Source organism: Lemur catta, chromosome 12, assembly GCF_020740605.2.
Source record: "Lemur catta isolate mLemCat1 chromosome 12, mLemCat1.pri, whole genome shotgun sequence".
NCBI lineage: Eukaryota > Metazoa > Chordata > Mammalia > Primates > Lemuridae > Lemur > Lemur catta.
Genome location: NC_059139.1, coordinates 47,864,452 through 47,879,341, shown reverse-complemented (window position 1 = coordinate 47,879,341; position 14,890 = coordinate 47,864,452). Strand labels below are relative to the sequence as shown.

The 14,890-nt window shown below is 34.1% G+C and overlaps 1 protein-coding gene across 2 annotated transcripts in view; it reads left to right on the top strand.

Annotated features, from left to right (window-relative positions):
• Positions 1 to 14,890, top strand: part of CERT1 (ceramide transporter 1) — a 95,354-nt gene that overhangs the window by 2,716 nt on the left and 77,748 nt on the right. For both annotated transcript variants that reach the window (XM_045566416.1, XM_045566415.1), the window contains exon 2: positions 1,923 to 2,057. In XM_045566416.1, coding sequence (XP_045422372.1) covers positions 1,923 to 2,057 — 135 coding nt within the window. The remainder of the gene's footprint in view (positions 1 to 1,922; positions 2,058 to 14,890) is intronic.

Here is a 14,890-nt window from a genome sequence, read left to right as displayed (position 1 = left end):
TAATTCTAGGTGGGTTATAGCAAATCAGGATAGATCATGGTGGGGAAAAGATTCATGTCTTAGTAGGACTTGAGAGCAACTAAGTATGGGTAAAATAAATCTCATCAACTTCAGAATTTCTTCCGTCCCTCATGGTTTACCATAACTTATAATTCTCCACACATCCAACTGTTGGCTGAAATTCTGTCCATCTTTAAGAATCCATTTTAAATACTATCCTTTCCGTAAGCAGTTACAAATAAGGAAATGCTGATAGGGAGCCCTTAGAATGAGTTAAATTGTTTGATGGGTGAGCTCTCACAGAAGGATTATAATGATGGAGCTTAGAAGACTTAAGAACTGAACTGAAAACATGCTGAATTAGAGAATAGGAAAATAAAGATTTCTCAGTGGGTAAAAGAGCCTGAGCCAATGCAGTGTATTTTGACAATCCATTTAGGGGTTTTTTTGTTTGTTTGTTTGTTTGTTTCATTTTTTTTATTATTTCAGCATATTGTGGGGGTACAAAAGTTTAAGTTACATATATTGCCCTTGCCCCCCCCCCAGTCAGAGCTTCAAATGTGTCCATCCCCTAGACAGTGTGCATCGCACTCATTATGTATGTATACACCCATCCCCTCCCCCACCCACATCTGCCCAACACCCGGTCAATGTTATTCCTAAATGTGTTGACAATCCATTTTAAATTTGTTTTTGGAATTGTCTATACTTTTTTTTTAAATTGACTTTACTTAAAACCCCAGAGCATAAGTAAAAACATGCAAAATTAAGTATTCTTACAGGGGTTAGTTACTTTTCTGCCTTTAGTTTATTGATTGTGATCTTCTCTGCGCAGCAAGACTTTAGCAACAGGCAAACCATTTTTAAGTACCAGAGACAGATGATCCAAGTATATTTTTGAAAACCAATTTTTTATTTGTGTTATTACTCTTGGCTTCAAAGAATACATATCTTCAGAAAAACTTAGAAAATGAATTAGCTATTTTAAGTATTAATATTCAGTTCTGTAGAGGAAAAAATTAAAGTGATGTAGACTTATTAAAGATTAATTACCTAGTATTTTTACTTTGATGTAGTTATGACCATCATAAATATTCATATGGAAATAACAAAAGTAGAATTTTGGCTATGATTAACTTTGTAGTTTTGTTGATTTTGAAGGCTTCGTGCAGTCCTTGGTGTAGAAGAATAAGAGACTATATAACTGAACACACTTTCTTATTGTATATGTTAATTATGAGAGGGACAAAAACAACTCAAGTGTTATGATGGTGGTGAAGGGAGGATGAAAGCACACAAAGAACAAAGCGGAATTTTTAATCAAAATCCTGGTTTGGTTTTATTCTTCAAATGTTAGAAGAAAATCTTATCTTTTCTTTCTTACCTGTGTATTTATAATATTGTCAAAATTATTGAAAATGGGCCAGGTGCAGTGGCTCATGCCTTTAATCCCAGCACTTTGGGAGAACAAAGTGGGAGGATAGCTTGAGGCCAAGAGTTCAAGAGCAGCTGGGGCAACATAGTAAGACCTTATCTCTACAAAAAAATTTTTTTAAATTTTTAAAAAATTAGCCTGGCACACACCTATAGTCCCAGCTACTCAGGAAGCTGAGTTAGGAGGATCCCTTCAGCCCGGGCGTTCGAGGCTACAGTAAGCTATGATTGCACCACTAACTGTACTCCAGCCTGGAGTGACAGAGGAAGAACCTATCTCTAAAAAAAAATTACCTAAAATGATTGTACAATCTAGAAAATCTCAACTCTTCTCTTTTTATAATCATTTTACTGTTTATGCATATAATTAAGTTTGGACTTTTCCCATTTTGGTTTTAAAATTAAATTGCTGTTTGAAAAAGTTTGGATTTCTAAAATACTTTTATTTTTTGTTTTCCTCTTATTTCCCCCACCTCTCCCTCTCCCAGTGGACAAACTACATTCATGGGTGGCAGGATCGTTGGGTAGTTTTGAAAAATGATGCTTTGAGTTACTACAAATCTGAAGACGAGACAGAGTATGGCTGCAGGGGATCCATCTGTCTTAGCAAGGCTGTCATCACAGTAAGTTCCCTTTCTTCCTCCTTCAAAAATGTTTATTGAATATCAACTATAGCTACCCCTTTCCCTCCCTCCGTCCCCCCTCCCCCGTTCCCCTCTCTGCCTCCCCTCCTCTTCCCCTCTCCTCTCCCCCTAAAAAAAAAAAAAGAATATCAACTATAAACCAGGAACTGTTCTAGGTGCTTGGGATACATCTGTGAACAATATAGATGAAGATCCTTGACGTTGTAGAACATTCATTGTAATACTTTTTTCCATAACATTATTTTAGAGTGCTTATTATTATATACTGTTATTTCATATGGACATGTATTTATTTATCTAGTTGGTGTATCAAACCAGTTTAAGGGCTTCAGAAAAAAAGATGTTAGAAGCTTTCATGTCTTATGGGATTGGGACAGTTACTTGGTAGGTTATTGAAAAAGTTAAAGCAGGAAAATCATAAAAAATAAAATACATATTATAATATTTAAAATTTTTAACTTACAATATATGTGTATATTCATAACCTTTTGACATAGAGCTAACAATATCTCTTTGTGGAGTTGAGAGAAGTTGTTCCTGTGTAAACTATATCCATAACGCATGATCTGCAATTTCCAGTTTTGATTTCTCTAAAGTGGAATAAAAGCTTAACACATTAACTGCTGTTTGAGTTGTATTTAACTCATGCTAGTTTTGAGCACAGGGCCTCATGAAGCATATGTAACTCACAGGTGTCTTCACCTTGGGAGCCAGGAGAACTATTTTTCAAGTTGCATATAACTCACACACAGAAAACAATAAAAAATAACAAATTTTTCATTAAATTAGAAAGGATCATTTTGTTTTCAAAGTTTTTATTCTATTTTTGTAATAAAACATGGTGGCCTCAAGGAAAAAAAAATTTTTTTCTAGTATTGCAGTCATCACATTAAAAAGTTTAAAAAGTGAATGCTTCTCTTTACTTTTAGTCCTGAACTCTAGAAAAAACCAAAGTTAAATTTCTGTTAATCCTTCCAGAAAAGTTGTATGTCTATACAAGTATTTATTCATATCCTTCATTTTTATTTACACAGATAGTATCATACTAAACTTGTTCTGCACTTTGTTTTCTTTTAGTATGTCTTATACATTAACTGCTACGTTCTGATGTACCATTCTGATGTATGGATGTATCATATCTTGTTTATTTGTCTCTACCCTTTTCGTGGACAGTTAGATCATGTCTAATTTTGTTTTACTACATTGTTGGAATGAACATATGTACTTTAAAATTTGTTTTTAGTTATTGTTAGATACCCTTTCAAAAGAATACCACATTCACTCTGATCATTAGCATGTCAGTGCTTCTGTTTCCCATACCCCAAGTATTGAGGAAGTTGGGCTTTGGCAAATGTTAAAATTTTGTCAAACTAATAGATAAAAATGGTATGTTATTATTTTAAATTGTACTTTTTATTCATGAGGTTGAGTAACTAAATATGTTTATAGCTCATTTACAGATTTTTTTCCCTTCCAATTGCTTGTTCATCTCTTTTTTTGCTTTTTTCCTTATTGATTTGTAGAAGCTCTTTATATGATAGTTAGCCATTTGTCATATTTGTTGCAAATATATTCCCCCACATTGTCATTTGTCTGTTTCTTCTTTGCTTGTTTTATAGTATTTAGTAGGCCTTAGAGAAATGTTAAATTTTTACTTACCCTTATTGACATTTTTCATTATGGCTTCTGTATTTGGTTATGTTTAGATAGGTATTTCCGCCTCAAAGACCATCTCTATATAAACATAAACATTTTTTCCATCTAAAATTTACATTTGAATTTTGATTCTTGTGGAAGTTAGTTTAAGGAAGCCAATGGAGATGTAAAAACAAGGGAAGGAAGTGTTCAAAAGTGAAGAGAACCATAAAAATAAACAAAAATTTTAAAACTTCCAAATGAAGAGTAGTCAGATCTAAAAAAGCTTTTGATTATGAAATTGTAAAGTAAGAAATTATGATATAGAAATGTTGCTCACCACATTGGATATCACTAAAGATAATTAATGTCATAAATAGTCATTGTTCAGGAAACTCTAGTGAGAAATCTGAGAAGTAGGCCTTTTATCAAGAGTGTAATTTTGCTATACTGAACTGTATTATTGAGAACTAAAGCAAAGAGAGGAAGGTATACATGGAACAAGTAAAAGATAAGAAACTAGTTAATTTTTCTCATTGGAGGACCATTTGCTAGTGAATTTTTAAAGAAATTAGAATCTTGCTCTACTAAGATTTATGTCCTGAGGAATTCATAATATCTGTTCAGCAGTTCATTTGAAAATATCTTCCTTATTTTAATAACTTGAATGTAACTCAGATAATGTAATTCAAATAACATGAGTGAAATAGGAAATATTTAAAATATTTGGCAAAAGGTCTTGAAAGAAGGAAAACATAAAGCATACTTGTTGAAGTATGAGACACAGAATGTTGAAATAACTTACCAAAAGTCATACACCATAGCAAAGTACCACAAACTAGGTGGTGTAAACAACAAGTATATTATCTCACAGTTCTAGAGGGTGGAAGTTGGAGCAATGTGTGGTCAGGGTTAGTTCCTTCTGTTGGCTGTGAGGGAGAACCTGTCCCATGCCTCTCTCCTTGCTTCCAGGGGTTTGCTGGCAATCTTTGGCATTCCTTGGCTTATAGATACATCACTCCAATCTTTGCCTTCATGTTTACATGACATCTTCCCTGTGCGTGTGTTTATGTCCAATTTTCCCCTTTTTATAAGGACACCAGTCACATGTTGTGCCCTTATCCTAACTAATTATATCCACAATGACCCTATTTCCAAATAAGGTCACATTCTGAGGTACTGGGAGTTAGGACTTGGACTTATAAATTTGAGGGAGCCACAATTCAACCCATAACACAAAGTATTAGTTAATACTAGAACTTGTGTCTTCTGATTCCTGTTATTTTATCCATGTTATTTTACAAATTCCATGTTATTTTATCACATGTCACTGGGCATCGGAAAATTCATATGTGATGCTTTTTATTTTGTGTAGGGCTTTCAGGAACATGATTGTTAAATATTTATAAAGTGACTCTTAATTTCCAAAGTGCTTAAAATAATCGTGCATGGGCTCTGAAGTCAAACCTGGGTTCAGATCTTGGCTCTTCTGCTTATGGCCAAAGTTACCTTTGGGCAGATTACTAACTAAATTTCTCTGAGCTTTTCAGCTTCCTTAACTGATTAAAAATGGGGGATAAGGTCTAAGTATGGAATGATTATGTGATTAAAAGAAATAACATATAAAAGCACTTTGTACAATTCTTGGCACATAGTAAGCTCTCAAATTTCTTATTTTGTGAAATGTTTACATTGGGAATGAAACCTACAGTTTACAAAAAAGGATAAGAAAGTTGACAAACGCTTTTATCAAAGGGGGACAAAGATGCTGTTGACTCATTAGAGCCAGGATATGTGGCATGTCGTGTTTGAACAGATTCTCATGCATTTCCTGTAAGAAATTTTCTTCCACCAAGTAGTTCTGTTTCACAACTTAAAAAACTATGTATAGACAGTTAACTCTTTATATGCTCTCTGTATATTCTTGACATTCTTTTTTCTGTGTTTTATTATTTATTTTATTCTATTTGCTTTTTGTTTTCTTCTATTATTGTTTTTTTTAAAACAAGGCATCTTTTTCCTTTCTAAAATCAGATTTATTGATGTGTAATTTCTATATTGTAAACTGCACCATTTTAAGGGTACGTTATACTTTTCACAAAAGTGAAATGTATATCGTCATGTAGTCATTACCACATCAGAATATAAAATATTTCTTTCACCCTAGAAAGTTCTCTCCTGCCCTTTTGTAGTCATTTAACACCCTCGTCCCCAACCTCTGGTAACTGCTATTCCAGAATACTATATAAATGGAATCATACAGTGTACAGCTCTTTGTTTCTGGCTTTTTACTTAACAGACTGTTTTTGAAAGTCATCTGTGTTATTGTATGTATCCTTACCTTGTTCCTTTTTATTACTGAGTACTGTTCCACTGTAGGGATGTACCACATTTTGTTTATCCGTTCAACAGTTAATGGATATATTATTTGTTTTCAATTTTGAGATATCATAAAATAAGTCTGCTATAAACATAGGCTTACCAGTCTTTGGGTAAACATATGTTTTTATTTCTCTTGGTTAGATACTTAGGAGTAGGATTGCTAGATTGTATGCTAAGTGTATGTTTAACTTTATAAAAAACTGTGAAGCTATTTTCCAAAGAGGCAGTACCAGTTTACATTCTCACCAACGATATATGAGAATTCCAGTTGCTTGGCATTTTTTTCAGCACTTGGTATTGTCAGGTTTTTTGTTTTTTATCTTAACCATTCTAGTAGATGTGTAGTGATAGTTCATTGTGGTTTCAGTTTGCATTTTCCTATTGATGAGTGATGTTGCACATCTTTTCATCTGCTTGTTATTTGTATCTCTGGTGATATTTGTTCAAATATTTTGTTTGTGTTTGTCTTCTTAATATTCAGTTACAAGAATTCCTTATATATTCTGGATACCATACCATAACTCTTATCAGATATGTGTTTGGCAAATATTTTCTCCTAATCTAAGAGACTGATTTTTGTTACTGTCACCAAAAAAATCATTTATATTTAAGATATATTTGAATGTATATTTTGCTGACTTTTTGCTCTGAGTTCTTATAGCAAATTACTTTGAAGGCTATTTATTTCCCAGTCTAACTTGCAAAAATAACAGCACTATTATTATTTACTTTTTTACTAGATTATATATATAGAGGCAACATTTCTACTGTGTTTTTAAATTTTATTTTTTAGGGTGTGTCTACAGTGGAATTCGTTGATTAATTAAAGTGATAAAATTTTAGATTTAAAATTACCTACCAACAACTCATCATGTACTGCAGTCACCAGGGAAGCTAGTATTACTGTTGAGCTTCTTTTTTGGAGTAAGTGTTGTGTAGGCTTGACCTGTGTCATTTCTTTATTGAAGGAAGAAAATTGTGGCTGATGAAAAGAGTTGAGATATTTTCTTGATCTCCAAGATGGAGAATATGTATTATCCACCAATTATTTCTTTTAAAAATATTTTTCCCACTGGTGGGGATTCATCACTTTAAAAAGATTACTTATAAATTAATAACCAGGAGACTGAGAAGCCATGACCAGTTGAAGATTCTCCAGAAATTAAGGCAGTCTCTAATATGATAGTGTTTTGAGAGTGGGTTAGGTAATGATTCCTGAAAACTTATATATAAACTCAGTTTCATAAAGTGAAGTCATCTGTTGTAAATGACTTCAAGTAGATTCATTTGGCTTTTAAAAAATTAGGAAATTCATCCAGGTAAAGATGCATCTACTTTATCTTCTTCCTTATAAAAAGAATATAAAAGGGCTCTACCCAGGATAATATAAGAGGTACTAGTTCACCATTTTTTTTTACAGTTGAGTAGTATTCCATGGTATACATATACCACATTTTATGAATCCACTCATGTATTGATGGGCTGTTGGGTTGTTTCCACATCTTTACAATTGTGAATTGTGCTGCCATAAACATTCAAGTGCAGATGTCTTTTCTCTTTATTATAGAATGTCTTTTTTTCCTTTGGGTAGATGCCTAGTAGTGGGATTGCTGGATCAAATGGTATTTATATTTTTAGCTCTTTGAGGTATCTCTAAATAACTTTCCACAGAGGTTGCACTAATTTGCAGTGCCACCAGCAGTGTAAGAGTATTCCAATCTCTCCACATCCATGCCAACATTTGTTGTTTTGGGACATTTGATGAAGGCCATTCTGACTGGAGTTAGGTGATATCTCATTGTGGTTTTGATTTGCATTTCCCTGATGATTAGAGATGTTGAGCATTTTTTATATGTTTGCTGGCCATTATTCTGTCTTCTTTTGAGAAGTTTCTGTTCATGTCTTTTGCCCATTTATTGATGCAATTGTTTGATTTTGTCTTGTTGATTTTCTTAAGTTCTATATAGATTCTTATTATCAGCCCTTTATCGGATGTGTAGAAAGCAAATATTTTCTCCAATTTTTTAGGTTGTCTATTATTCACTCTAAGGACAGTTTCCTTGGCTGTGCAGAAGCTTTTTAATTTGATCAGGTCCCATTTGTTTGTTTTTGTTGCTGCTGTGATTGCTTTGGGAGTCTTCTTCTTTGCCTACGCCAGTGTCTAAAAGAGTCTTCCCAACATTTTCTTCCAGAATTCTTAAGGTTTCACGCCTTAGGTTTAAGTCTGTTATCCATCGTGAGTTGATCTTTGTGAGAGGTGAGAGGTGGGGAAATAATTCTACATTTCGTTTGGAACCAGAGAAGATCTCTTATAGCCAAAGCAATCTTAAGCCTTTAAAAAGAACAAATTGGGAGGCATCAGTCTGCCAGACTTCAAACTTTTACTATAAGGCTATAATAACCAAAACAGCATGGTACTGGCACAAGAACAGAGATATAGACCTTTGGAATAGGACGGAGAACCCAGATATAAAACTATCCTCATATTGTCATCTAATCTTTGACAAAGCAGACAAAAATATACATTGGGGAAAAGAATCTCTATTCAATAAGTGGTGCTGGGAAAACTGGATATCCACATGCAGAAGATTGAAACTGGATCCCCACCTCTCACCTCTCTTAAAAATGTCTTATCTGCAGATGAAATTATATGTTTTAAATTTGCTTCAAAAGTATCCATTTGGGAGGGTGTGAATTTGCAGGGATATAGATGAAATAAAGAATGACCATGAGTTAGTAATTGTTGATTCTAAACAGTGGCTATAAGGTTCATTATCCTATTGTTTATCTTTGTATATATGTGAAATTTTTCATAATGAAGAAAGCACCCACAAACACAAACATCTTTCTTCATGGAACTGCAAAGGTTTCTACGAACCTTCCTCCAGGAAACTGCTGGACTATATGCCTCATCAAAATAAGGAAGTATCAAATAAAAAAGAGGAAGATGCGGTGGAGGTTGTTCTCAAAGTGTAACCTCCAGTGTAGTAACATCAATATAAGCTATGAACTTGTTAGAAATGCAAATTCTCAGGCCCCATGCCAGACCTAATGAATCAGAAATTCTGGGTGTGGGGTTCAGCCTTCTGTCTTTAACAGACCCTTCAGGTGATTCTGATGCATCCTAAAGTTTGACAGCCACTTTCCTAAAGTGGGAAAAATAACTGTGGCCAGAAATGTTAAATCCACCCTTAATCTGAAAATACAAAAACTAACCAAGGAGATCACAGCAAGTCTAAAGGAAAGGGATTTCCAAGTATGAGCCCTTTAAAGGGCTAGGCAGCCATTTAAAGGGACAGACTCTGTTAAAGGAACAAATGTGATTTAAAGAGACAGTCTTCCAAATGCATAGCTTCTGGAAGATAAGAAAGGACAAAAGAAGAATTTTTTAGAAATTGGATAGTAAAGGCAAAAAGTTTAAAGACCTGCAAGAAACAAGGAACCACAAAATTAGGAGACTTAAAACCCTTTTCTTTACTACCAAAACAAAACTTCACTCAAGTATCTAGACTTTGGCAGATGACAGAAAAAGGGACCATTAAATTAGTAATATTGAAAAATGCCCCAGTACCACAAAAAGTAAAATCCATAGAGAAGTAGTGCATAAAATCAGGGGGAAAAAATCACACAAATCAACTGAGGAAAATTTCTCCAACCCCTTAAAGCAACCATGAAACTAAAGAAAACTATTATATATTAGTTTGCACTCCAAATAGAATTAAATATACAGTACTCGTATTTGAGGATATTAAAAACCATTTTGAACCAGAAATTCAAAATTAAGAACAGAAATGACCAAAAAACAGGGAAAAATGAAAAGATTATATTCAAGAAAGAAATGAGGCCAGGCGCAGTGGCTCATGCCTGTAATCCTAGCACTCTGGGAGGCCGAGGCAGATGGATTGTTTGAGCTCAGGAGTTTGAGACCAGCCTAAGCAACAGCGAGACCTCATCTCTACTAAAAATAGAAAGAAATTATATGGACAGCTAAAAATATATGTAGAAAAATTAGCCGGGCATGGTGGCACGTGCCTGTAGTCCCAGAGCTACTCAGAAGGCTGAGGCAGGAGGATCCCTCAAGCCCAGGAGTTTGAGGTTGCTGTGAGCTAGGCCGATGCCATGGCACTCTAGCCCGGGCAACAGAGTAAGACTCTGTCTCAAAAAAAAAAAAGAAAGAAAAAAAGAAACAAATGAAAGAAAATGATGAAAGATTATCTCAAATGAAGAAAAAAATTGCCAGGTATTGAAGAGAATAGATTCAAATGAAAATTTAGCAAGGACATTGAGGAAAGACTGGAAAACAACCAAGAGAATAGAAATTAGTGGAAATAGAAGACAGATAAACAAGAAGTAATATTTATATTATTAGAGTCTCTGAAGAAGAAATATTTTTAAATTAAACAGTATTTAAAACTGTAATCCAAGAAAACTTTCTAGGGATAAAGAAAGAGGCTTGGATTTACATCTTTTTTTTTTTTTTTTTTTTTAAAGAGACCCCTGTCTCTGTTGCCCAGGCTGCCTGGCCAATTTTTAAAAATATTTTTTTTATAGAGATAGGGTCTTATCATGCCACCCAAGCTAATCTCAAATTCTTGGCCTCAAACAACCTTCCGCACCTGGGCCTCCCAAAGTGCTGAGATTACAGGCTCGAGCCACTATGCCTGACCAGTTCTACACCTTGAAAAGGCTCACTGGATACTTAGAAAAATTAACAGAATAATCAACTCTGAGGCATACCCTGGTAAAATTTTAGATTTCAAAGATAAAATCCTTAAGGCCTTCAGGCAAAAGGAACAAATCATAAAAACAAAAGAATTAGATTAGCCCTAGACTTTACAAAGCCAGAAAAAGAAGGGGAGCAGCATTTTTTAAAAACTAAGTAAAAAACAATGTGAACCAAGGATTTTATATCCAACCAAGTGGTCCTTGAAATATCTAGAGAACCAATTTTTAAATTAAACTGTATACAACTCTGATAAAAATTAAAACTTAAAACTTAGAGTTTAATAATACCTTATGAAATATTTTTGCTAAGAATTTAATAGTTATTCATACTCTTAAGTTATAATCAAACTTGTATTTGCAAATTCTATATAAAAGTAAATACTTTGGGGAAGAAACATGAATATTTTCAAGTTATTACATTATTTTTGCTATTTAGGAGACTTGAATTGGACATGATTGATTTTAGAAGCTAAGTTAAGGTCACTAAAATATGCTTTAATCAAGTAGTTATAGTCAAATAAGTTCTGGTAAGGTCTTATACTATTCCAGTAATAGTATCAGTGCAAGAATATGTTATGGGGGTCTGATACCATGTTATTTTGAATGCAAGCTTTACTGGATTGTGATTCTCATGAGAGGAGAAATCATGTACGACCATGAGATTCCCAATGGTTAGTAAAATGCTTTCGTAAAAGCCTGTCAATATAGCACATCTTTGTATTTCTGGTCTGGATTTGATTTTCAGAACTAGCCATATGTTACTCAGAAATATTGATGAAGATAGTTGATGCTAAAGAAAGCTATTTTGAGCCAAAATATGTTTTAGGCAGAGTATAAGTGTAACATATCAAAGATGTGTATTTATATTAATCTGCTTACTAAAACTCCTTTCAGTCTGAATTAGTATGGTTTTATCATAATATGATATGTGCTTGGATGCAGGAATTTGCTTTTTATTATTCTTGGGACAGGTAGATGATCTTATTTTTTAATCATAGACCACTACCAGTAAAATTTCATTTCAGGTCCTCACAGGGTTTGGCAGACATGATGGGAAGATTGCAACTTTATATTCACTAACTTTTAAATGAAATTTAGCCTTTTTTATTAGCATTATAGGCATAAATCACAGTAATATTATCAGCATCTGTGACTTTTTCACCAACTGAAATTATGGCTATTGTTACATGACATTCCATGTATTGCAGGTATCTCAAAGTATTACTACCAGCCTCTAGATGTTAATTTGTTTATATAAACTATCACATATATTTCAATAAAATTTTTTTGTTATGAGTACTATATAATTGGTTTCCTTTATAGTCTTAGGTATTTTGTTTTATACTTTTGAAAACGTTCTGAAAAGGAGTCTGAAGGTTTCATCAGATTTGTACCAGAGTACAGGAACCCTTACATTACAAAGGACTACACAGAATATTTTTGTAGCATTAGAAGTTTGCTTTATTTGAATCTATTATTGATATCTTCAAGTAATTTAAGATGAAAGAATTAGTGTTGTATCTGAATTATAATACTAAAGTGAATTGAAGTATAGTAGTCCTCCTTTATCCACATGGGATATGTTCAGAGACTCTTAGTGGATGCCTGAAAGAACAGATAGTACTTGTATGTCCTGAGTACCCTACATATACCATGTTTTTTCCCATACACATATATCTATGATAAAGTTTAATTGAAAAGTTAGGCACAATAGGAGATTAACAAAAATGATAAATAATAGAACAATTGTAATAATATAGTATAATAAAAGGTATGTAAATATGGTTTCTTTCTCTCAAAATATCTTATTGGGTAGAGTCCAGCCTTTATTTGAGAGTAAAATTTAAAAACAAAGTTTTATTTTATGTAGAGATTCCAAGAGTTGAGGTAAAAATAAGAGTCAGCTATCAAAAGGAAATGCATCATGTCAATATGGGTCAAAGTTAAATGAAATAACTTGAATTGAATAATTTCAATTTGCTTTATAATTTGCTTTCCCGTATATTTTCCTAAAAGATCTTTAGCTAAGGTTTACAAACAAAAGAGGAAAACAAATTGTTGAGGAATATGTTTTATAGTTAGAGACCACACTGTTAATCAGACTGACCTTGTTTGGGAATCTGTTCCTCTTAAGCTGTTAACATGTTTTTATTAAGTAGTTTTTGTTATTTTAGTATCTTTTATTGTAGGGTGGTCTGGGAAGGTTTCTCTGGCTAAGTATTACTATGTTTTAATGAGTTTGCCACCAGAGTTAAGGTGCACCACTACATACTACATTGACAATTCAAGTTGATAGCAGTTGTAAGGCATATCCTCATTTCACAGATGTAAAAATGTAAGGGGAAAAGTTCTTATAATGGTTGAGATGAGGAATTTGAGTAGAAAGCTAAAGGAGGAAAAGGAATGAGCCATGCCATTTAGGGGAAGAGGAGGCTAAGTAAGAAGGAATAGCAGTTGTAAAGACTACCCAAGGCTAGTTGAAGAAGGCCACTGTGGCTGGAGTGGGGATGACAGGGAGAAAGTAATAGGAAAAGAAAGCAAAGAGGTGGTGGGGCCTGATTGTGTAAAGCCTTGTGGGTCATTATAAGGACTTTGACTTTTATGCTCAGTGAGATGGGATGATATTGGGTGGCTTGAGCAGAGGAGTGATTTGATCCTTGCAATAGGATCACTTTGGCTGCTGTGTTAGGAACAGATTGTAGGAGGCAGGGATGGAAGCAGGAAAATAGAATCAGACAGCCTTCAAAGGCTATTGCAAATAATTCAGATGAGAGATGATGGTGGCTTGGACCAGAGTTGTATTGGTAGAGATTATAAGAAGCAATCGAACTCTGGACTTATTTTGAAGGTAGAGCTAATAAGATTTGCAGATTTGCTCATGGATTCTATGGAGTATGAGATAAGTGAGTCAGATGATTCAGGTCTAAGCAACTGGTCATTACCGTTTACAGAATTATGAAAGCCTGAAGGAGAAGTTTGGGAAGGCAAATCAGATGATCAGTTTTGGATTATGTTGAGAAGCCTATTGGGCATTCAAGAGAGGATAATAGAGATGGCAAGTGAGTAAAAGCCTAGAGGCCAGAGAGGAAGGCCCAGTTAGAGTTATGTGTGTATGCAAAAATTATCATTGTATCATTGACTGTTTCTTCAGAATTCCTTTTTTTCCCCCGTGTGTTTAGTCTTTGATTTTAACATTAGGTGTTTTCCCTAAATCTCTGATGAGGCCGGGCGTGGTGGCTCACGCCTGTAATCCTAGCACTGTGGGAGGCCGAGGCGGGCGGATTGTTTGAGCTCAGGAGTTGGAGACCAGCCTGAGCAAAAGCGAGACCCGTCTCTACTAAAAAATAGAAAGAAATTAACCAGACAACTAAAAATATATAGAAAAATGCCTGTAGTCCCAGCTACTCAGGAGGCTGAGGCAGTAGGATTGCTTGAGCCCTCTTAAGAGTTTGCGGTTGCTATGAGCTAGTCTGACACCACGGCACTCTAGCTAGGGCAACAGAGTGAGACTCTGTCTCAAAAAAAAAAAAAAAAAAAAAGTCTGATGAATTTTGGCTCCACTTAACAATGGGATGTAAGAAGAGATTAAACAGCTGGCTTTCAGAGAGAACTATTGTGAGGAAAGAAAGAATAGAGTTGACTAATGATGTCTATGTATCATTTTGTTTTTTAACTTTTTATTTTAAAATAATTTCACACAGAAAAGTTGCAAGAATAATGTAGGTAACTCCTGTAAGTACCCAGAGCCACCAGTATTTTAACTTTACATTTCTTTTACTATTCTCCTCCTCTACACACATCTCCCCCCATTTTTTCTGAGTCATTTGAGAATGGGTTGCATACATCATACGTCTTTTTCCTTTTAGTACTTAAATGTGTAGTTTCTAAGGACAAAGATATTCTCTTAGGTAATCATACTATAACTGTCAATTCAGGACATTTTATATAATATCTTTTTTTTCAAAACTTAAAAATAACAAATTTATTGCTCACAGTTCTGGAGACTGTGAAGTCCAAGATCAAGGCACCAGCAGATTCAGTGTCTGTTGAGGGCTTGTGCTCTCCTTCAA